We start from the raw sequence: 23108 nt of genomic DNA on the forward strand, positions 1-23108 counted from the left end.
GCGTCGTCGCCACAGGGCTCCTGCGCACCACTCGCTCCCTTCACACCACCCCCTCGGCCTTGCCGTCCTCTGACCCCTCCTCCCTCTCCCCATGTTGGACCAGGTCGGGGATGGGGGTGGACTAGGGGTGACAGAGGAAGATGAGAAACTTGCTCTGAGCTCATCTGCCCATGAGGGATTGTCAGGAACCATTCTCCGAGGCTGGGCGCCCTTCACAGCCTGTGCACCCTCACCCAGCAGAGGAAGCTCTGAATAGGGCAGCCCGGGGGCAGAAAAGAACTGGCCTCTGTCCTTTCTTGGGAGGTCTGTCTTCTCTTGAGAAGGTTGGGGCCCAGGCTCCTGGCTTTTGAGAACTAAGGCTGTGTGGTTGTGATGGAAGAACAGAGCAGGGCTGGCCTTGGGAACCTGGGGTGGGACACTGGCATCAGGAGAGATGGACCTGGAAAGGCTGAAAGGATTCTGGTCACTCCCCCGAAAGGGCTTCCCCCTGGTGCCTGCCTAAACTAGCAGAAAGACATGGCGGCCTCAGCTACCTTCAGGGCTCAGGCTTGGTTTGGGAGAAGACTCCAACAGCAGGCTATACACACACACACACGGGACATGCCGAGGTTGGAAGCAAGCCTGAGTTATGACAGTAACACCCAAACTTAGCTCCCGTTCTATAGATACTAGAATCCCTGAGTCAGCTCGGAGGTGTCCTGCCTTGTGGCTAAAAATCGGTCCATTCCCACTGGCGGGTCGGGAGGAAGAACCTGTTTAGAGCTACCGGAACTCTGACCTCCCCTATGAGAACTGCATTTAACTGTCCGTCCTGGAGGGAGTCTAACCACCCACATGGGCAGAACTGACCAGAAATCTGGCCTGAATGTTTTAGGCCAGTTCTCCCAAGACAGTGCCCATCGTGTCTCTCTGAAAGGATGGGTGGTGGCCAGGGCCTGCAGACTGAAACAGCCCCCCGCCACACACACACACACCCTACCAGAGAGGGCATCTCTGGTGGGTCCCTGTGCTGCGGCCCACAGCTCTGCTTCCAGGCCAGCCCTATGGGGCCACCAGCACTGGTGAGATGAGGTGGTGGGCAAGGCAGACGTGGGGCACCCCTTGGGATGTCTTCTTTATCCCAAAGGTCAGGAAGGGGCACCCTTGTTTAACACCCTTCTTTTCCTGGGTCTGGTCCAAGTCAGGACCCCTCTGGCTGGCCTGCCCCCTCTGCACCCCGAGGTGGAGGCCCACAGGGTCACAAAGGCAGCTTTATTCCTGGGGATCAGGGAGTGAATGGGAGGTACAGAGGGATGGATCTTACCTCCTTGGCCATGAGAGAAAGGAACTGAAGCAACAGGATCAGCAAATTCACAGACCACATCTAGGGCCACATCCAAGATGGTTCCCAAGGGAAGGCCTTCCTGAAAAGGGGACCTGGGGTCCAACAGCATGTCTGGGGAGCACAGGGCTGGCTGTCCTCACCGCGTGTGAGCTGGGAGTGCTCAGCAGGGTAAGGGCCTGGGATGGGCCTGCCTGGTATGAGGGGTAGGGGTGCTCTCCGATCACTCCCAACGCTGCCTGGAGGTTCAGGTGTTAGAATGAGAGTGAAATGTCTGGATGGGACCAGGTGAGGAGGCTGTGGCTTCCTTGGAGAAGGTTCAGGGGCTGTATGGAGGTAGCAGGTATGCAGGCTCCCTCACCAGGAGAGGTGGGGCCGTTCACCATCTTCCTCCCTCCCTCCCTCATCCCCCCACCCCCGCATTGGCCCCCTTGAAGGTTCCTGATTTTAACTTACCAACACCATCAGTCATCAAGTAGGAGGGACCACTGGGCCATCCGCCGCCACCAAAGGGCTGGGGCTCCTTCCACATGGAAGACTGGACATGGCTACTACACTACAGGTGCCTCGAAGGCTCACCAACCATGGGGAAGCGTAGGGGCTGTGAAGTTGGGTTTTACGTGCCATAGTTTCAAGTTGCCTGAAGTTGTCGAAAGTCAAAGGTGAACAGACAGCACTTGGCCCTCAGTCCTGCTTCTGGTTTGGCAGGCAGGCCCAGGCCCAGGCCCGGTGTGTGCAGAGATCCGAGGGAAAAGCCCCGTCTACCTGCTCTTCCTGGGGTAGGCTCCCCTCAGGGAAGGAAGAGGGGTGGGATTTCAGGCAGGAGGAGGAGTGAGGAGAGAATATATTTCCAGCAGGCCCAGCCCAGTTCTGGCAGAAGACTCTACTTGGCTGGTGCTTCCAGGGCTGATGAACTCTGGGGCTGAAGAGGTGGTCCCTCCTCACGGGGCAAGTGGGCAGCAGCTTCTGATAGCCTGTGTCTCCAGGGAGGGACTCTGTGGCTGTGGACGCCTTTGGTTCTGACTGCAGGTAGTGGTGGCCCTGCTCTTTGAGGCCACGACCCAAGGCAGGGAGGTGAGGTTCTGTGGCCCAGGCTGGGCGTTTCTAGCTGTCAACAGGCTACCCTGTGATTCCACATGACCCGGCCTAGTGGGTCCTGCTGCCTGTGATTTGTGTTGGCCTTTGAACGCTAACTTTCACCCAGCTGGCTCTTGAATCTGCCCTCATGTGAGTAATCAAATCTAATCATCTGAAATCTAATGAGTAATAAAGTCTAATTATCTGAAAGCTAATCCCAAAGCAGGAAATGCTGAAACGCTCAACCAAGGCTTAGAGCCAGTCAGAGCTGCTGCCTCTTTCCAAGGCATCAGGCAAAGGCTAGTTGTCACGAGAACAGTCTTCTCAGCATGAACCTCTTTCACCTGATTGGAACTAAACTTGATAAATTTCTCAAGTCCAGCTATTGTTGGGATGCCTTTTATTTGGAATCTAACGGTCTCACCTGGCTTCACCGTCCTGGAAAATTCAGACACACAGACATGCATTCAGCTGAGGATGTTGCAGGAGAGGGGAAGTAAGCTGTGTGAGAAACCAGGAGTCCCAACCTCAGCTCAGCCTCTTTGAAGGGTCCTGGCCATTGCTGGACACAGCACGTAGGCATCCATGCTGGGTGCTGTGAGAAGCACCTAGGGAGCTTTTGATGAATACTGATGATTAAACCCATGCTGGAGAGTCAGATGCAGCCTGTCAGGGTTGGAACATGGCACCGGGGCGGGGCAGGGGTGCCAGTAGCATCTCAGCTGTTGGCAGCACTGTTTATAAACTGACAAGCTAAGGACAAGTTTAACCTCTGACTTGCTGTGTCTGATCCACACAGTGATTTTTACAACTTAAATTAATTGCCGCATTTTAAGACCCAGGAGCTTTACATTGTAGAAGAACACACACACTCCTCTAGCTTATTCTGAAAGGTCAGAAGATCCAGAAGTGCGGGGCCCACGTTCCTGCACAGTCTCAGTTAGATGAGCTGAGTGGCAGCACCCACTCCTGTTTACCACGGTCCTTCCTGTTCCTGTTTGTCCACAACACCCCACTGTCCCCATTGTTACTGTTTGAGTCTGTGCCCCCTGGGTCTATAGGCTTCCTCTTCACTCACCATCACCCTGGGGGAAGACAAAGGGCCAGAAACAAGCATGACCTCTGGAGCCAGACAGACCTGGGTCCTCTTAGGCACTCAGACCATTCTCTGTCCATTTTCCTCTTGCTGTTTGGCCCATTTGACTTTCACGGATGTGCCATGCGGTGAACAGGTATTATTATCCCCATTTTATAGATGAGGAAACTGAGGTTCAGTTTCTGAGGCTAGCTAAAGGCCAGTCCCCTGGCTAGTTAGAATAAACTGGCCCCGGTATGGCACTTACCTGATCTGGGACACAGCTCTGATGCTTTAGATGACTCCACCACCTCTTTGGGCCTCAGTATTCTCCGATGTAAAGCAAGGTGGTTAAACCAGCTTCCAGGGGCTCTTCCAGCTCTGACATTTCACAAACCCTCCTAGGAATCCTGCCCGCGTTTACAGATGTTCTTGCTCCATGGGTAATAGCAACAGTTGTTTCATATGAAATCCAAGAGGAACATCTGTTTTATGATGGATCACAGAAAACGTATCATCTAGCCTCTCACTACTAAAATGTGCTCTGGGGGCCACACTACTGGCAACACTGGTATCACCTGGGAGCCCTGTTAGAGACACAGATTCTGAGCCTCCAACCCCACCTGCTGAATCAGAATACACATTTTAACAATATTCCCCCAGTTAATTTGTCCGTATCTTAAGGTCTAAGGAAAACAGTAGTTTACTGGTTTTTCCTTGGAATATTCAGACACCCTATAAGAAACAGACCATCAGAAACCTTCGTTCAGGAACAAAGCATTAGAGTTTGGTCAAGTCCTTTGCTAGATCTATCAGCGTTATCAAAGTCAATAGTTTCCATATAGTCCAGCAAGCAAGTACAAAATATAATGAAAAATATTTCATTCACAAAAGCTATAAATACATCTTGCAAGTAATCCAACTAGGAATGTGCAAATTGTGTATGAACTATAAAACTTTTCTAAATGTAACAAAGAAGACCTGAATAAATGCAACAGTATCCCACATGCCTAGATGGGAAGACTCAGTGTAGTCACTTGGCATGACTCTCCCCCCGATAACTTGGTAAATTCAATGCAGTGCCAATCTCAATCCCAACAGCTTTTAAAAGTTCTATGGACAAGAAAAACAGTGGTGAGGAGCATTTGCCTACTACGTATCAATATGTACTATAGAACTATAATACTTTAGATGGTATGACATTGCAGTAGGAGAAGATAAATAAGCAAATTAAAGAGTCCAGAGACCCAGATGTATGAAAGCAGCATTTCAAAACACTAGGAAATGATAGATTATTTGAGAAAGTTGGAGCTCTATCTACATCACTCCACACGCTAAAAAATTAAATTCCAGGTGCCTAATAGCATAAAGCCAAAAGTTTTAGAAAAAGCATAGAAAACACATTCTTGGGGTGACATGAAACCCAGTATCCCTAAAGGAAGGAATTAACAAATTTGGCTACATTAAAATGGCAAAGTTCTAGTGGTGAAAGGCATTTAGAGGTTAAAAAAAGACTGTGAAATGATTTGCAGCAATAACACTTTTCTGTATAAAGACTACACACAATACGAACAACTTAATGACTCAAAATAGGTAAAGGATATGAACAAGCAATTCACAGGAGATAGTTAACTAACATAAAAATATTCAGCCTCACAAATAGAAATGCAAATTAAAACAACAGTGAAATTATTCAACCATTTATATCGGCAAAAATCAAATCTGTCAGTGGAGAATAAATCAATGCAATCTCTTCCCAAAGCAATTTGGCATTAGCAAAATGTATCTATATTTTGACCCTATAACCCCCTACTGTGAATTCACATCTCAGAAATACCTGCACACATGAGCAAAGATCTATGTCCTGGAGAGATTTTCTGCACTGTTTGTAAGAACAGCTTAAGTGGACTCACCCTTGGTCAATGGTCTGCAGCAGGGAGACGCCCAGGCTTTCCACAGAGGACTTGGTGTCTGTCAAAGGGATGTGCGGGGCATTTTAGAAGATGTAAGTGCCGATAAGTGGCTGGCCAATTCTGCCTGTGTCAGGCAGCTGTGGTGGGGCGGGGATGAGAAGAGGGGGAGAAGGTGTGTGAGTCAGGTACATGTTTTCATGGTAAGTTAAAGCAGAGAAATAGAACCAAAATGATGCGTTATATCAAGCCAGGAAAATGTGTGTGTGTCTGTCTGTCTGTCTGTCTGTCTGAAGGCTTTAGGGGAGAATCTGTTCCATGCCTTTCTTTAGCTTCTGGTGTTGCCAGCAATCATGTATATGTATAAATAACCTGACATCCTGAGCTTTGTCAGACTCTCTTTTAAGGAACTCAAGATATGTCATCCCATGCCAACCAGAGTTCAAGCCTGACCTGTATCTTGGCCTCTTTTCAGCCCTAAGCAGGATCCCTCTTCACCAAACTAAGGACCGTCCTGCACCACCCAGCCCCATCTGCAGCCTGTGGTTCTGAGATGCCCCATCTAGCAAGACAGACGGTTGCAAGGAGCTTCCCCAGAAAGGCCCTTTAAACAAGGAACATTTGTGAGGGAGGATTCCCATAGATGCCCTTCCCGAGCTCCAGGGTTAATACACAGGCTCCCGCCCACCACACCAGGGCTCCCTTCCATACCCTTGGATATCATACCTCCTCACAGACAAGACCCCAAATCCCAAAAGGGGCCTGTCAGTCAAGTTGCCTCACAGAGCAGCCCAGAGAAAGAAGCAGAACTGAAGCTAAGCTCTGTTCTTCCCTCAGAGTGCCCCTACCTCTAATCTGGCCAGAGCACCTGACACTGGTGTAACCACTTCCCCCACCTGGCCCTGGATGAGCCCTCTTCCTCGGACCCACACCTCAGGCCTGGTGCCCCTCCTCCACCCAGGGATCCCCTGGGCTTACATCATGTTTTGCATTTTTCAGGCTTCACCTCATTTGTAACATTCATCCGAATATCTAGCTCTTCCGAAACAGTTCCCACTCCCCACCAACACCCTGTGGTTTCTCCGTGCCTTTGGCAACGCAGATATATTAGCTAAAACCTCTTAATTCCTGAAATACCGTCAGAGCCACTTAAAAGGCAGGCCAGCCAAGCAAAGCGAGAGCGCCTGTTAAAAGGCGCCTCAGGGCTTCCCCGGTGGCGCAGTGGTTGAGAATTTGCCTGCTAATGCAGGGGACACGGGTTCGAGCCCTGGTCTGGGAGGATCCCACATGCCGCGGAGCAACTAGGCCCGTGAGCCACAACTACTGAGCCTGTGCGTCTGGAGCCTGTGCTCTGCAACAAGAGAGGCTGCCGTAGTGAAGAGGCCCGTGCGCCGCGATGAAGAGTGGCCCCCACTTGCCGCAACTAGGGAAAGCCCTCGCACAGAAACAAAGACCCGACACAGCCAAAAATAAATATAAAAATAAATGAATAAAAATAAAAGATTACCAAAAAAAAAAAAGGCACCTCAAACATCCCTGGAACCATGACTACCTGGAGAGAGGTGCGTTTTCCCAGACTTCTCTCAGGAGGTGGAAGAAATACTCTGCTAAGCCACTTGGGTGAGGGTGGCAAGTGGGATGTGCAGGGCATTTTAGAAGATGTAAGTGCCGATAAGTGGCTGGCCAGTTCTGCCAGTGGTAATGAAAGCGGTAATGAAAGACCGCTTTCATTACCGCTTTCATTAGCAGTAGTGAAAGACCGCTAACTGCCTTCCAGGAGGGTGGGCCCCTGTAACTTTTGCATCTTTAGAATTTTGTACAATGTGCAAGTAATTACTTATTCCAAAAATTAAAATGTTAAGAATTTAGTTGACCAAAAATGTAAAAAAAAAAAACTGTTTGATCCATCACTTCTCCAGAAATAATTATTTGGAAAAGCAAGGTGTCATTTTTCTTAGGAATACAATTGATCTAAAGAATAAGCCAACCAGGGGTCCCTCCAGGATTCTTAGGGCCCCACCCGCAAGCCAAGGCCGAACTCCAGCCAGGAGACCCTTCTGCCTGCAGGTGGCTAACCTCTACAGGGAGCTCAGGGTACTGGAAAGATGCAAACTCCTGAGAGGCGGTCGTTTCCTTGGACTCTAGAATTCCTGCAATTATGAAACTTTTGATGATTGGTTCATCATCAAACATAGGCTGCCCATGTAGGTATTGGAGTCCAAGGGCAGAGTCTCTTCAGGTGCTGCCAAAGAGCTAGAGAGGAGGAGTGTGGTCATTTATTATAGTCCCCCCCAAATGAGTGATCATCAAGCACAGAATTAGATGAAATCTAGATGGATGGAACTGGGTTATTTTGGGTAAGTCTCTTCCTGTCTTTGGAAAACAAGAAGTTGGGCTCAAGGTGGAATAATAATTGGCTGCGTTCTCCAGGCTCCCATCCTGAGTCCATGGAGACATCACAGTTGTTTTGGAGGCTTTCCGCCCATTCTCAACTGCCCTGGGTACCCACAACCCATTGATTAGATTAGGCACTTGAGATAAAATCTTTGCCATCATAAAAGAAGACTTCTAATGACACTTCCAGCACCCCTAATTTCTGAGTCTGTGATAGACCCCAGGCTCCTGGACTAGTAGTCTATTTGGCCCCCATTTTCTCTGTGCCTAGATTCCTTGTAACTACCAGGTGGTAGGTACTTAATAAATGTTTGTTTGTGTTTACTCATATGCACAAGTTTGTTAGTGTATGGAAATAGTCCACAGAGAAGAGGGGCATCTCAGATAGTGGGGACTCTGATCCCTCTTCTTGCCCATGGTTCCAGTACCTTGACCTTGCCTCTGTGTGGTCTTATGAAGGATGCCCAGGCTGGTGGCGTTTTTGCTCGTGTATGTCTGCAGTTCAAGGGAGCCCGAGATGTGACAGTCTTTGGGGTAGCTGTCTGTCTTTCTTTTGAGAGTGATGGTGAACTTGATAGGGTTTCCCAGCAGCACAGGATCTGCCTGGACACACATCTAAAGAAGGTCCTCTTTTTGGGGTAGTTTGTACTCGCTCTCATAACGGCGGAAGGAGAAGCCATGGTCCATGACCTCCCTCTCCTCAGGGGAGCCTGAATGAGACCCAGAAGCAGTTTCCTTAGAGGGCTCCTCCACGGGCCCAATGTCCCAATGCACCCGGAAGCAGAAGCAGCCTACCCACCAGCCTGGACTCCAGGGACATTCCAGGGGCCCAAGGGCTATGAATTCACAGATAGGTGTTCAAATCACCATGCCTGAAAAATAGCACATTCTGACGTCAGTCAGTGGGAATGGCCAAATAAAGACCTCTGAAAATTCACTCCTCCATAAAAGCAATGAGAACATTGGCAAAAATGGTCAAAATCAACTTTTTCAGAACGCTTGAAATTAACCAAAGGCTTGCAACTATCTGAGGAGCATTTATTCTCTGTAACAATACAGTGTTTTATGTTTTTTTTAACTTGCTGATTCCCATCCCTTTCTCCCCAGCTCCACAGTAGCCTTAAAATCCAACAGCACCCCAACCATAGTGAAAACCAGCAGCCTCATCACCTCTGAAGGGAGAAGAAGGGGTTGGATCTCCAAATATCCACCACAGGGAACTCATTCTGGCAGTCCCCTGGAAACCCCAACCCATGGGGTTTATCTTTGAGCTGATTCAGAGCTCACTCCTTATAATTTGCCTTAACCCAAAAGCATTTGTCAAAAAAAAAAAAAAAAAAAGGCATTGTTTGTCATTGAAGTTGCCTAAGGTAACAGTAACAGCTGAGGGAAAAAGCTCACCAAAAAACTTAAAAGGAAAAGCTGAATAACATCCATAGGGGCTTTGAAAAGCTCAGACAGATTCCTGGGAATCTAGAAAGCCACATGCATGTGTAGGGCTGTGCACATGCCCAGGAAAGACCTAGAAGGCCATAAGCTGTTACCTCTGACTGACCCTGAGTCCCTGCACAGGCAGGAAGTGAAGGGTAAGGCAGAGTTGAAAACTGCCTGCCAGAGCACTAAATGTGTACCCCAAATTTACACAGAGCTACTTGGCAAAAGCTAGGAGACTTACCAATCCAAGACGTTTATGGAAATTCCTGTCCAGTCATTAGCTGACCACTGAGCAGAGACTTCAGCGGCCACGTACAACAAAGAATACAGACTTGGCAGAACTCTGTCAAGAAAGTTACCAAACAAACAGCAACAGCAAACAAACAAAACACACATTGGGGGGCGGGGGGCAAGGGGCACGTGGATAGCAGAGACCTCAGAAAAGAAAGTAGCAGATGGGGAAAGCAGAGGCAGAGGTCTGGAGTGGGGAAGCCATTTAAGGGAAGAGGGAGCAGCACAGTTGGGGTGTAAAGTCAGGAAAGGAACTGGAGGCTGACTCTGCAGGGGCTGGAAGGCCAGGTGAGTAACTGCTATTTCATTTGGGGAGCACTGGGAAGCACTGAAGGTCATAGCAAGTTGAATCGGCTGGTCAGATAATACAAAAATCTCAGTGAGGACATTTTTAAAAAGAGGTGCAAGGCCTGCTTGCCTCTCCCCAGGCCTGAAAGCCCTACTTAAAGAAAGACTGACACAAAACCAACAAGAATACACTCTGATGGGCAGAGACATGTCAGATGGAATCTCAGTCATGCTAGAGATGGCTCGCCTGTCTCATTCAGGTAGGTGTCTACCGTGAGGCTATTTTCAGTGTCATGGGCTGAATCATAGGCGGTCATGCTGCGTGCTGGGATGCCCAATGCTCTCAGCTCTGAGATGACACCAGGCAGGGGTGATCAGCCCCACCCTTGGTACTTCTCCCTTTGGCCCCTGGTTTCCCGAGGGGGGATGGTCAGTGCCCACCCCCAGCGGAACAAGGTGTTGGCAGCCTAGCCCAGCCTGGCCACACAGCCCCCAGTGCGGCCCCACAGAGCATCTCAGAACGTGGGGAGGGTGCAGTTGGACCAGGACAAAGGGCCAAGGAGCGTACCAGCCAGCTGACCTGAGGCACATGCTGACCTCTCTGTGCCTCAGTTTCCTCCTCTGTAAAATGGTAATCATTAGAACCTCTACCTTTAGGGTTGTTCTGCAGATGACATGTTTATGTTTTCCTCCTGTCCCAACTAGTGGCCCCCGCCTGTCAGTGCCTCCTGGACCCACGCATCCACAGAGCAATGGGTGGCGGGGAGGGATGGGGAGTGATGCTGGGCTCCAAAGATGTTCATGCTTTCAAAAATCCTAATGGGCGGTGTTATATTTCCTACGGAACAAAGCGAATTCCTCTTCCCAGGTGTGGTAGGCAGCTTCTAAGAGGGCCCCCAGTAATGCCCTCCTCCTCCCTGCAGAAGCCCCTCTCCCAGAATGTGGACTGGACCCAGTGACTCACTTCTAGACAACAGAGCACGGCAAAGTGATGGGATGTCACTTCTGAGACGAGGTTACAAAGAGGCTGCAGCTTCCATCCTAGGGTCGCCCTCTCTCGCTTACTGGCTCTGACAGTAGTCAGCTACCTGGTGTGAGCAGCCCTGTGGAGGGGCCCACATGGTGAGGAACTGATGTCCCTGCCCTGAGACTGCCAGCAGCCAGGTGTGAGCGCCTGCGCCCAACTCAGTCGAGAGCCCCAAGAGGCCTACAGTCTTTGAAGGACCCTGAGCTAGAGCACCGTGCCTGGATTCCTGACCCGCAGACACTGCAAGATAATAAGTATTTGTTGTGTTACGGCCCTACATTTGGGGGTAACGTGTTACACGGCAGCAGATAACCAACGCGCCGACTGCTCATCCAGTTCCCCTGCCCAGGGTGGGAGTGCTAGTCAGGCAGCCCTGACCAGAAGCCCTGCCTTGTGGCTACAGATTCACAGTAGCTCCTGCAGGCCCACAGACAGCAACATATTTCTAGGGGTGAAGGAGCAACAGTAACCAGGGACCCAGGAGGGGAAAAGTTGTCAGGCCTACAGCGGAGGCCTCCAGAGTCAGCTTGGGTCCTGAGGTTCCCTCACATGCGATGGAATCTTTTCTAACCTAACCTCGGAAGTGACTGCCGCAACACCTGGGAGGTCTGAGTGCTCAAGCTTGGGTCACAGGCTAAAGAGGCCAGAGGTCGGGAGGGAGCACTGCCCTGGGAGTCAGTGTTGCTGACTCAACTACCACCTTGCTGTGCAACCTTGGGCCGCCTGCCCCATGTCTCTGGGCTGGTGTCCTCAAAATAAGCAGTGGCTTAGCCCACTGCTTCCCAAACTCCAACACATAAGAATCACCTGGGAATAGGTACACACGTGTCAGGCATAATACATAATACATACTTGTTACATGTTACTGAGTCCTCATATTAACCCAAGGATGAGCCGACAGAAACCCAGAGAAGCTCAGCGCCTCGCCCGGGGTCACACAGCTTGGAAAGAGGGTGCAAGTCCACCCGCACCCCTGAGAACTAGAGCAAGACCAGTACAAGCTTCGCCTGCCAGCAGCCCAGTCCCCTTTCCTCTCCTTCCTCACACTCCAGCCCACCACCCTGTGCTGGAGAACTCGGCCTGGTGGTAAAGGGGCAGAGCAGGTATATCCTTCCATGAGCACCGTGTGCTCTGTGCCTGGGCCCCTGAGGGCCAGCGAGAGGGCCCCATGGGTACAATACCAGTCACTTACTTGGAACTACCAGGCAGGCCAGGAGGGAGTGGTAGCCCCGGCCACGGAGGGGGCATCCCCCTGGGTCAGGTACACAGTCACAGCCACCCCACAAAGGCGGCATTTAAGACTCACCTAGAGATGAACACAGCTGCCCACCACCCAGATGGCAAGAGCAGCCCCATGTCTCCTGTCTCTCTTTCCGGGCCTTCGAGAGTGTTCCCGGGGTGCTTGCCAGGTTGTCCCGAGGTCTGTGACCCAAATGATTTGCGCAATAAACCCCAGGCGTTATTTGTGTTTCTCCCTCTCATTCTCTCCCACACAGACCGAAGATGAAAAGTAGATTGACTTAATTTCAGATTCCACACAGTGATCAACTTTACAAAACCACCAGTTGTTACGCATGGGTGTAGAATCAAAGAAGACTATCCACCATTATCTGAAAAGGCTATGGAGATATGCCTGCCTTTTCCACCTCCGTATCTGGGGGAAGCCAGATTTTCTTCCTATATTGCAACTAAAACAATGCCCCTGGACAGATTGAATACAGAAGCAGGTAGGAAAATCCAGCTGATTTCTATTAAGCCAGACATTAAAGAGATTTAGAACAATGTAAAACAATGCCACTCTCCTGACATATGTTAGGCTTCCAAAAATATTTTTCACAAAAATGTGTTTATTTATGTTAATGTGTTGAATTTATTATTCTTTTAGAATCAGTTAAATAAATATATTTTAAACTTCCCAGTTTAAATTTCTGAAACGGTAAATATTTGCAGAAAGAAGCGTCGTGGGACTTCGCTGGTGGCACAGTTGTTAAGAATCCACCTGCCAATGCAGTGGACATGGGTTTGAGTCCTGGTCCTGGAAGATCCCACATTGCTGCGGAGCAACTAAGCCCGTGCGCCACAACTACTGAGCCTGTGCTCTAGACACCATGAGCCACAACTACTGAAGCCTGCGCACCTAGAGCCCATGCTCTGCAACGAGAAGCCACTGCAATGAGAAGCCCGTGCACTGCAATGAAGAGTAGCCCCCCAACGCACCGCAACTAGAGAAAGCCCAAGTGTAGCAACGAAGACCCCACGCAGCCAAAAAAAAGTAAAATAAAATTCCCTTAAAAAAAAGAAGTCATAAACACAAGTGATTTGGGGTCTCAATAGTTTGTAAGAGTGTAAAAGGGACCTGAGACCAAACCATTTGAGAACATCTGCTCTGGGCAAGGTGGACAGGGGTGACAGCCATCCTGCTGGCAGGACTGAGGGGTTTCCTGGGACAGGACTCTCAGTCCTAAACCCAGGAAAGTCCCAAAGGAACTGGAATAATTTGCTTACCCAACTGGAGCCCAGCCTGCAGGCAGGAAGAGTGAATTCCATGTAAATTCCATGTGAATACCATTTGCAGATGCCGAAGCTGAGGCTTGGAGAGGTCAAGCCGTGGGGTCAGCCTCCAAGCTGCAGGGCTGGGGTTCTGCACTCAAAATAGACTTCAGCAGATGTAGATCTCTTGATAGCTTTGATTAGTCAATCAGGCCTAGCACTGAGGTATAGTTTAAGGAGCTTACAGTCCAGCGGGGTGGGGGGACCTAATAACTGCTGAGCGATTGGTAAACAGTGTAAGACAGCATCAAATTTGGGGCAAAATTACTCTACAGGCTTCTGTATTATCAGAATTTTTTATACTGAGATTCAGTGTATGTATTCTTTGTAATATTATTTATGATTTATTATTATTTGGATTAAAAAACTTATGAAGGACTCTCAGAGCTGCTATAGTTCAAACAAGTGGGATCCCTGTAAGAGCTGGGGATCCTGGTCCCCACAGGACCAGGTGCTCATGTTCTGGTCTGGGAAGTGGTATCAGCCGGCGGGGGGGGGGGGGGGGGCGGTTGGGTACTGGGGGTCAGACAGTAAACACGGAACACACGAACACTTTCAGGAATGACTAGTGCTATGAAGAAAAGACAGCAGGTGGATGTGAGAGCAGCAGGCTCCTTTGGCTGGGGAGCCAGGAAAAATCTCCCTGAAGAGGAGGCTTCTGATCTGAGACCTGTGTGACCAACAGCAGTGACCAAGCCTTGGCTTCACAGCCAGAGATCTTCCTGGAGGAGGAGAGGCTGGAACTAGGGGTCATGTCCATCCCTATGTGTACTTGATGGGCAAGATGAGGGGATGTCTCTAGGAATCAAGGGGCCCCCCTGCCACTGCTTTCCCCAGAGCAGGCTTTAGGAGAGAAAGGGCAGGGCACCGAACGGCACGTTCATGCAGGGGAGATGGAGGCCATGACTAGGCCTCCCACACCTACCAGAGCACACAGGGTCCTGGACCCTGGCGTGGAGTGCTTCAGCTCCATGGTCTCCAGGAGGCTTTGGCTTGACAGACAAATGCAGCAGTTGTTTTGGGAAATGAAGAAAGAGGCCATTAACAAGTGTTTGTTCCATGTCAGAAACTTAACACGTACCCCCTAATTTTTTTTTTTTTTTTTTTTTTTTGCTGCATGTATGGCTTGCAGGATCTTAGTTCCCGGACCAGGGACTGACCCCACGCCCTGGGAAAGCGTGGAGTCCTAACCACTGGACCACCGGGGAGTTCCCACATACTCCCTAATTTGCACTTCACAACCACCCTGTGGGACCACTCATCTCCCAGCAAGGAACTCTGCCCACAGGCTCACAAAGAAGTCTCCCACAGCATGGAAAACCAGAAACCACTTAAAGGTCTATACCCAAGGCAGCCATTAAGTAAACCCACAGAGCCATGGGGTGGAATATTACACAGCCATTATAAAGATGTACCAGCAGAGTTTTTAATACCACGGAGAAAATGCCTTTGTGATCAAGATAAACAAAACAGACTACAAAGTTGTGCACGTATAACATTATCTCAACTCTGTAAGCATGAATTAGTAATAGAAAAAGAATGACACACACTAGAACATGAAGTATTTATCACTGAGGGAGGAGATTATGATTTAATTTCTTTCCATGTCTCTGTATCTTCTAAGCCTTCTAGGTCTTCTGTGATAAACATATGTGTTACTTTTTTTTTTTTATGTGTTACTTTTTGAATTCTATTGATATATTTATTTTAAACCACTTTATCAAGATATAGTTTGCAGCCCATAAAATCCACCCTTTAAGCTGGATGATTCAATGGTTTTAGTATATTTACAGAGTTGAAATACCTGTGTTATTTTTGTAATCTGAGAGGGAAACTACCAAAATAAAAGGAATAGCTAATAATCTTCATTCTTCAGAGAGTCTGGGAAAGTTCCATGGTCATAATTCTTTGAGGTTGTTAAAGTTACCCCTTGATTTTCTCAGAGGGGCAATTACCTAGGATTCAGGTGATCCCTTCTTCCGCACACTGCTGTGGTCCTCATTCTGTTTCCTTCCTCTGGTGACTGCTCCCCCACCAACTTGCTACCTGCTCCCCACCTCCTGTGCTAACCACTTCCTCCCATTTTGTTTCCCTCCACCCCCTCACCTGTAAGTAGTGATGGTAACCGCCCCCCAGGGATGGAGTGATGGTAACTGCCCCCCAGGGATGGATTCACAAGAGGATGCTTGTGAAGCACTTTGCAGAGTACACACAGCAGGCCTCACTCATGGGGGTCCCCCCTCTGTTGTCCCCATTTCCATCCTATCCTAGGCATCCAGACCCAGGGAGGGGAGGGGCAGCCAAGCAGTTGTGTAGAGTATGGCATTTTCCAGAAGTTTTTTTGTTGCAAAAGGTGGTGAGACAAAAGGCTGGAAGTTTCTGGTGCCATAAGTCCTCGCCACTGGATTTGTGCATTTAGAGCCATGGAGCCCTTCCTCCTTCCACATTGTTGCTCTGCCTCGTGGCTGCACAGAGACATTCATTCTTCCACGGAGCAGAGGTCTCCAGACCAAAGTCTTCTAGAAAATCTCCCTCAAGTTTTAGAAGTTCTTGGAATTCCCTTCTGGTCCAATGGTTAGGACTTTGTGCTTTCACTGCCACAGGCCCGAGTTCAGTCCTGGTTAGGGAACTAAGATCCCACAAGTTGTAAGGGGTGGCCAAAAAAAAAAAAGTTCTAGAAATTCTTTATTTTTGTCAACATTTCACTTGTAATGGAGCTTCCTTGTGAATTGTTAGGTGGTTGGTTCGTTGATAAATACACTGTGAAGTGGGGGTGGGGGGTGGCAGAGAGTAGAGGGGGACGGGAAGGCCTTAGGCCCAGCTCTGATTCTGCCACCTGCCTGCATGTTCTCGGGGGGAGGGTTACCCCTCTCTAGGCAAGTGTCACATGTATAGGGTTGGGGTTTGGCATGAGGCTCGCAAACGTTTCTGCATGGGCCTGGCCCAACCATAGGATGACCAATTCATCACCTGACCAAAGTTCCAGGGCTTTTTTTGACAGAGTCGACACAACAGATGTGACAGTAGCCAGTGCTGTGGGGGACGCTCTCATTTCACTCTGTCTCATTAGCCGTGAAAACCACATCCTCTGAAGCAAGGGCACACATGCACATGGGGTTATCATCCACCCCCTGGACACAGGCAGACCTGTCACAGGAGGAAGCTGCCTGGCCTGGGGGAGAGGTGGGGTGGGAGGTCCCGCAAGGTCAACACGAGGGGTTTGAAACAGTGTGCGTTGGGGGGTAAGACATGGGAGGCAAGAGCTAAGACAGGTATCAAAAAGATGCTCGCTTCCTGACCAGCTGTGCGGGACTTCCACTGGGCAAACGTGGGACAGTCTGAACATAAACATAATTAAGAACAAGAATGATTGTAAACCACTGGGAACAAATGAGATCCCTGAGTCCATACAGATAGATTGTTTCATAGATGGATAGATGATTGATAGATTAGACAGACAGACAGATAGACAGATGATAGATTGGTGAAGGGAGGGCTTTGCTTACAGGAGAATACCAGGGCCCAGCAGGTAAGTGTGGAGGGAGAGCTGGAGTTGGAAAAATCACTGTGCAACCATCATAGAGAAGGTTGGTTCAGGCATGAGCTGTCAGTGGTTGGTAAATCTAGGTGGGGAGCATTTTCATGAGGACCAGGATATTTGCATGGCTTGAAAGTGTTGCCACAAGACAAGGACTGCTTATTAGTAACAAAGGAAACAATAGTAATTATACAGCAGGGAAATTGCACAACACTTTGACCAAATGATCAAATTTAACATTCCCAATGAGGGGCAGGTGGACACTGTGTGCCACCAGATGTAATGTCCTGAGAAGGACACAGCGTCACTTATGTAATATTCCAGGCAGGGAGGCATAACCTGAATCTAAAGATCATGAATCATCAGGACTTCCCTGGTGGTCCGGTGGTTAGGACTCCTCGCTTCCACTTCAGGGGGCACAGGTTCGATCCCTCGTCATGGAACTAAGATCCTGCAAGCCGTGCAGCGCGGCCAATAATAAATATTAATTAAACAAACAAACAAATAAAAACAAAAAAATCATGAATCATCAGACAAGCCCCCAATGAGGAATATTCTAGTGAAAAAAAAAAGGGGGGGGGCCGAGGGGGTCTATTACTCAAAAATGTCCATATCAAAAAAGACTAAGGCTGAGGAACAGTTCCAGGTTAAAGGAGGTAAAGAGACAGGACAGCTGAACACAGTATGTGACCCTGGACTGGATCCTGTACTGGAGGGAAAAAAATGTTATAAAGAACATGATTGCATCAACTGACTAAGTTGGAATTCCAGTAAGTAGATTAGATACAGTGTTATGTCAACCCTGAATTACTGAAGTTGATAACAGCAGTGTAGCAAGAGAATATTCCTATTCTTAGGAAGTACACACTGAAATATTTTTCGTTAAAGAGCAACAATGTATGTAACTTACTCTCACATGGTTCAGAAATAAAGTGTGTGTGTGTGTGTGTGTGTGTGTGTGTGTGTGTGTGTGTGTGGAGAGAGAGAGAGGAAGAGAGAAAATGATGAACAAAATAGGATCTGGATAAAGGGCATATGGATGTTCTTTATACCATTTTTGCCTACTTTTCTGCAGCTTGAAATCATTTCCAAACACTAAATAAATAAATAACCAGCTCCCTGGTTTCTAGCTTATACACCTGAGTTTTTAACTCCAAGTGGCTGTAGCAGTGCGGGTGTGGAGAAGGTCTGGTAACCAACGAGCACATGTGAAGCTGTGGCGAGATGCCCTGCCCAGCAGCCACGGGAGAGAGGGCTGGTGCTGGTGGGGGAAGGAATGCCCTCCAGTGCCCTTTGCGCGAAGGCTCCCATGGAGCCGCAGGTAGGAAGGGGTTGGGCCAATGAAAACGTGGAGGGGAGAGGGGAGACCCAAAAGAGCAGAGAGTTTTCAGGAGGAAGGAAACACCTGTCAGGATTCAGGCCCTGCGCCCGGAGAAGGCAAGTAAGAAGCTGGGGTGATGCCCCCAACAAGGGCAGCCTCCGTACAGTGGGGGAGGCCAAAACCAAATGGCGGGGGTCAGGCAGGGGAGAAGTGAAACGTCCAAGGAGCTCAGCCACAGAGGGGCTGCTCCAAAGCCGCCCATGATCTGTCCCTGGGTCTGGTCCCTTCACCTAGTTTGAAAGCACCTGGACGGCAAGCAAAGCTCACGGACCACACGAGGCATACAGTAGGTGCTGCTTCTTGCCTCCTCCCATGAGTCTCACCTGACACATTTCCCCAGCTGACCTGAGTTTCACGTTACCCTCACACCATGGGTTGAAAAGAAACCTGGGTACAACATGTTTTCTTCAGACTTGAAGATATGTTTGTTTCCACTTTTCACTAGCAGGTGGTACTTGCCTACGACAGCGTGCGGGGGCTGCCAACCACCACCTTGACCTAAGCAAAGACACGTGACATGGTGGACATATCCCCCTTTGGCCACACCCTGAACTCTACAAAAGCCTCCCAGAAGAATCCATCAGTCCTAACACATCACCCCATCTGGAACAAGTCTCTCTCCCCCAGAGACCAGGAGTGGCCAGGATGGACTGGCATAGCAGACGCCCGAGACAGAAAAGTAGACACGCAAAGCAGGCGGCTTCTGCGAATCCTGCCGACAGGCCTAGACAGACTTGGTTTGAAACCTGGCAGGTGTTTTCCCCTTTCCCCTTTGACCTTTACTCCCTTCACTACAGCATGGAGGGGAAGCCTACCAGGTGGTTGGGACGATTCCATAGATAATATAAACGTAAGGGGCCTGGCCCACCACCTGGCACTTCAGGGGGCAAGTTAAATGTCAGCTGTCTTTTGCAGCAAAAAAAACCCCTCTCTCTCTGTTGTTGGAATACGAGCAGCCTGAGCCCCAGAGGGGCATCGGTCCCAGGGTGCCCCAGGCTTTCACCAAGCCTTTGAGGGTAGATAATGACTGGATGGATAGGTAGAAGTTGTTATAGCCACAGTGGCTTGTTGTTGTCACAAAACAGTTCTGTTTGTGACCCAGGATCTCCCCGCCACCAAAACCTGTGAGATGCTTGTTTTTATAAGATATCTTATAGGAGCAGTGGGCTCTCGGTTGCAATCCCAGCTCTCCCTCTTACCAGCTGTAGAACCTTGGCTGGTTACTTAATCTCTTCTGTGCTTCACGTTTCTCATTTAGACACTTGGAATGACCATAGTGCTCCCCCCACCCCAACAGGACTACGAGATAAACATTTATTAGCTCATTAAATTAACTATTGTTAGTATTTTGCTGGTGGGGAAGCAGGCTCAGAGAGGTGACACAGGAGGTGAAGTGGGGACAGAACTCCCCTGACACAACTCCGCCTGCACCACTCTGGCTCCCTGCACCCCCCACACCTGCAGCAAAAGGAAGGCGCTGAGCCCCTGCCCCCAACCCACCAGGCAGCTGACCCACACGACTGATCCATGCGGGGCCTAGACTCCGTGAGGGGCATGTCCTGGCACCAGCAGAACTGTGACAGTGTCCCCATTCCGCTAAGCCACAGGGCAGACCTTAATTTTGCCTTCCCGGCTGCATCCCCATCACCACCCACAGTAGGCCCTCCTTGATGTTACAAAGGAGTGCAGGTGACCTTCCAGGATATGGGAAATGTTATTCACCTTGACCTGGGTGGTGGTTCCATGGGTGTATTTATATGTAAAAACTCATCGTAGGGACACTTAAGATATGCATCCTTTATATGTGTTGTACAGCAATACAATTTTTTAAAATAATACTTTGTTGAATGAAGAAATGCAGCTCCCTTCCCCATCCCACTTCCACCTCTCAGGCATAACCATGAAGGCAAATTTCCCACCAGACTTCTTACAAAAACAGAGACTTCCAAATGAAAGGAAAATTAAATCAACGGCCTTTTCCTGGGAAGATTTTCATGAATCCCTGAAAAACACTCAGATGCTGCAAAAATCAGGGTTGGGAGTCTGGGATCTGGACTGGAGGCCAAGGAAGGAAGAACACACAGGCCAGCAGTTGGCCCACTTACCTCCTCATTTCCAGCTGCAAATTCTGCTTCTGAAGAAAATCCTGGAATTAACCTCACAATTAAAGTTCTGGGGATTTATCCTAAGGAAATATTCACAGATTAGTCCAAAGATCTGGCTGAGAGAGGGTTTATGACAACCCTGGGAAGACTGGACAACTGTAAATCCTCAGAGCCCCCAAGAGGAGATGGGCCGATCGGCCACCATGAGCCCACGTGCCAGAGCAGGAAGCTGCCACGAACAGTTCTCTTGTAGGGGAACCACTGAACGAACAGGAGCTTTCACAGTATCTTATAACGTGAATGAAGTGAGAGGCAAAACACTTCTACTTCCGTATCTAACCATTATCGAGTCATAGAGAAAAGCCTGGAAGCAAGGATTGACAACTGTTCATTGGTGGGATGATGGGTTATTTTTATTTACTTCTTGCTTGTTTACTCCAATGAACATTGTCCCTTCTGAAATGAAAAGGGGAAGAGGTGAGATGTAGGAGGTTTGACCACAGTCAGAGCTGCTAAGAGCCTCAGGGAGGGTGCGGGAGCAAATGCTGAGACGTTTGGAGACGCAGCCCCTGCTACACTCTGCTGGGGGTTGGTCTTCAGCACCGTTATTGACTGAATGTCCTAGAACATCCCTGAGAGGTTTAGGCCTCTTGGACAGGAAGTGAAAGTGTCACCGTGGGTGGGCGGCCTCCCCCTAAAAGCAGATGGCCCACTGGGTCTGGGTTCAGGTGTTGAAGGCATCATGGGAGTGAATATTCAGCACGGCAAGGAAAGGGCTCCTCAGATTAGGCAGGGACCTGCCAGAAGCCAGCCAGCCACTTACGCAACAGCCTGGGGGCCCTCACCTCCACACTGGACTCATTGTGAATGGCTGCCTGCCAGGGACATCTGTCTGATGATCTCGGGTCCAGCTCCATCATGATGTTGTTGGAAACACCAAGATTCAGCCCTGGAAACACCCGAGGGGCACAGAGTCTTGATGGTGGCCCCCAGAGAGGTTCCCTCGCTTCAAGACACATGCTGCCCCCTCAGCCCAAGCCTCAGCTCCCAGCCCCCTTCGAGCCTCCTCACTTGTGTCCTCTGCCTCTTGGAGCCCTGCGTCCAGCTCTGCAACCTGCCGCCTTTCCCCATCCAACTGCCCTCGCCCACCAGGGCCGCAAAGCCTCCCTCTGCCCCGAGTGTCCAGTTTTCATTTTCTGCTCAACTTGGATGAATCTCCTCTGCCTCCTGTTCTCCACGGCCTCCCTGTTCACCACAACGGAACCCAGGCCTCCCTCTTGTCTCCGCGTGTGGCACTTTCCGGTGCCTCTGCCACATACGTGTCCCCCACCTGCTTCTTCTCCCTGCCTGTTTAGCCCTCGCTGGGCTCTGCTCAGATGCACAGGCTCATTTGCTTTGGGCAGCCAGTGCCAGCGGCTTAGCCTCTGTTTCTCTCACCTGGAAGAGGCAGATGCCACTGCCCACCCTGCCAGCTGTCGGAGGACTTAAGAAAACGTTGGTCAGGTTATGTCATGACCTCCGGGAACTCCCTACTGCTCTTGGGATCAAACCCAACCCCTCCTTATAGCCTGCACATGGTTTCTGTGCAGCTTCTCCAGCCCGCCCAGTCCCCTCCCTCTCCTCCCTGCAATGACCAGCCTCTGGTCCTCAGACAGACAGTTCATGACAATGCTGATGGCCAGTGTGGCCTCCCTGGGGGTCACACACTGTGCCCCTGCTGGGAACCCTGCTCTCAGGTCTTTAGTGGTGGCTCCTGCATGGGGTGTGGATCCCATCAGGGAGGCCACCTCCCAAGAGAACCCTTCTGTGTTGCCCTGACCCTCTTGCTTTGGTTTCTTGGGCCCATGTGTCCCTGTCTGAAATGACCCTGTGCTCTTGTTGGCTTCCTGTCCGACTCCCTCCACTAGAACGGGCAGGTCTGGGAGGCCAGGCACTGCTTTACTTGTGGATCCCTGGAGCCTGGGATGTTTCCTGGCACACAGTAGGTACTCGGCATTATTTGCTGAGTGAGTGGGTGAGTGATACAAGGTAAATGTTTGTGAGAGGGATGCACGTGAACTCGGGGGCACTACATATTCCCTGATGTTGGGGACCGTGACGTCCTGTCGTCCATGCTGAGCAGGGGGCCCTCAGCCCAGAACACAGTAGGTACTTATCTCATCTTGACTGAAGAGAATGGAGACCGTTCTGACTGTAAGACCCACCAGCACATCTGAGGAGACCCTCTGCCTGTCCCTCCCTTGGAGAAGAAATGAAAGCTCTCTCCCCGGAAGTGGTGTCATATACCCTCTTGTAAAGCTGATCTATTAAATCTATTTATAAAACTTAAAAAATGGCATTAAAGAAGCAAGACCGTCCCCCTTATCCCATTCCCTGTCACCAGATCCGTAGATCTGTTCCCCTAATTGCACATATGCCCATAGATATAGCCAATCATAACCAGCAGCTGAGCCATTTCCATCATCTATTACCCCAGGTGTGGTGTTTTACTCACTATTACCCACTTGCCTCCAGTCCACACTTCCATGGTGTAAGCAAACCTCAGCCCTATGATTCATCTCTAGAAACATCCCAGACCCTTCCAAAGCAGCTGCCCAGCTGAGTCTCTTCTCTTTTCTCTGCCCGTCCCCAGCCATCCTCCAGCTCCTAGCCAAGGAACAGGAGCATCTGAGGAGGGAGGACTCACCACGGGCCAGGTCTCTCCCATCTCCCACTGC

At 49.8% G+C, this 23108-nt stretch overlaps 1 protein-coding gene across 1 annotated transcript; it reads right to left on the reverse strand.

The window, feature by feature from the left end:
* Positions 1-40: 40 nt before the first annotated feature.
* On the reverse strand, positions 41-19878 carry TGM4 (transglutaminase 4). The gene is given in 11 exon segments (XM_065885922.1): positions 41-121; positions 2710-2836; positions 5387-5523; positions 7460-7575; positions 7578-7625; positions 8206-8487; positions 9973-10032; positions 10035-10139; positions 18648-18672; positions 18675-18784; positions 19803-19878. Coding segments are annotated over 11 exon segments (1167 nt in total).
* Positions 19879-23108: the final 3230 nt, after the last annotated feature.

Source organism: Phocoena phocoena, chromosome 10 (assembly GCF_963924675.1).
Source record: "Phocoena phocoena chromosome 10, mPhoPho1.1, whole genome shotgun sequence".
In the NCBI taxonomy this organism is placed as follows: domain Eukaryota; kingdom Metazoa; phylum Chordata; class Mammalia; order Artiodactyla; family Phocoenidae; genus Phocoena; species Phocoena phocoena.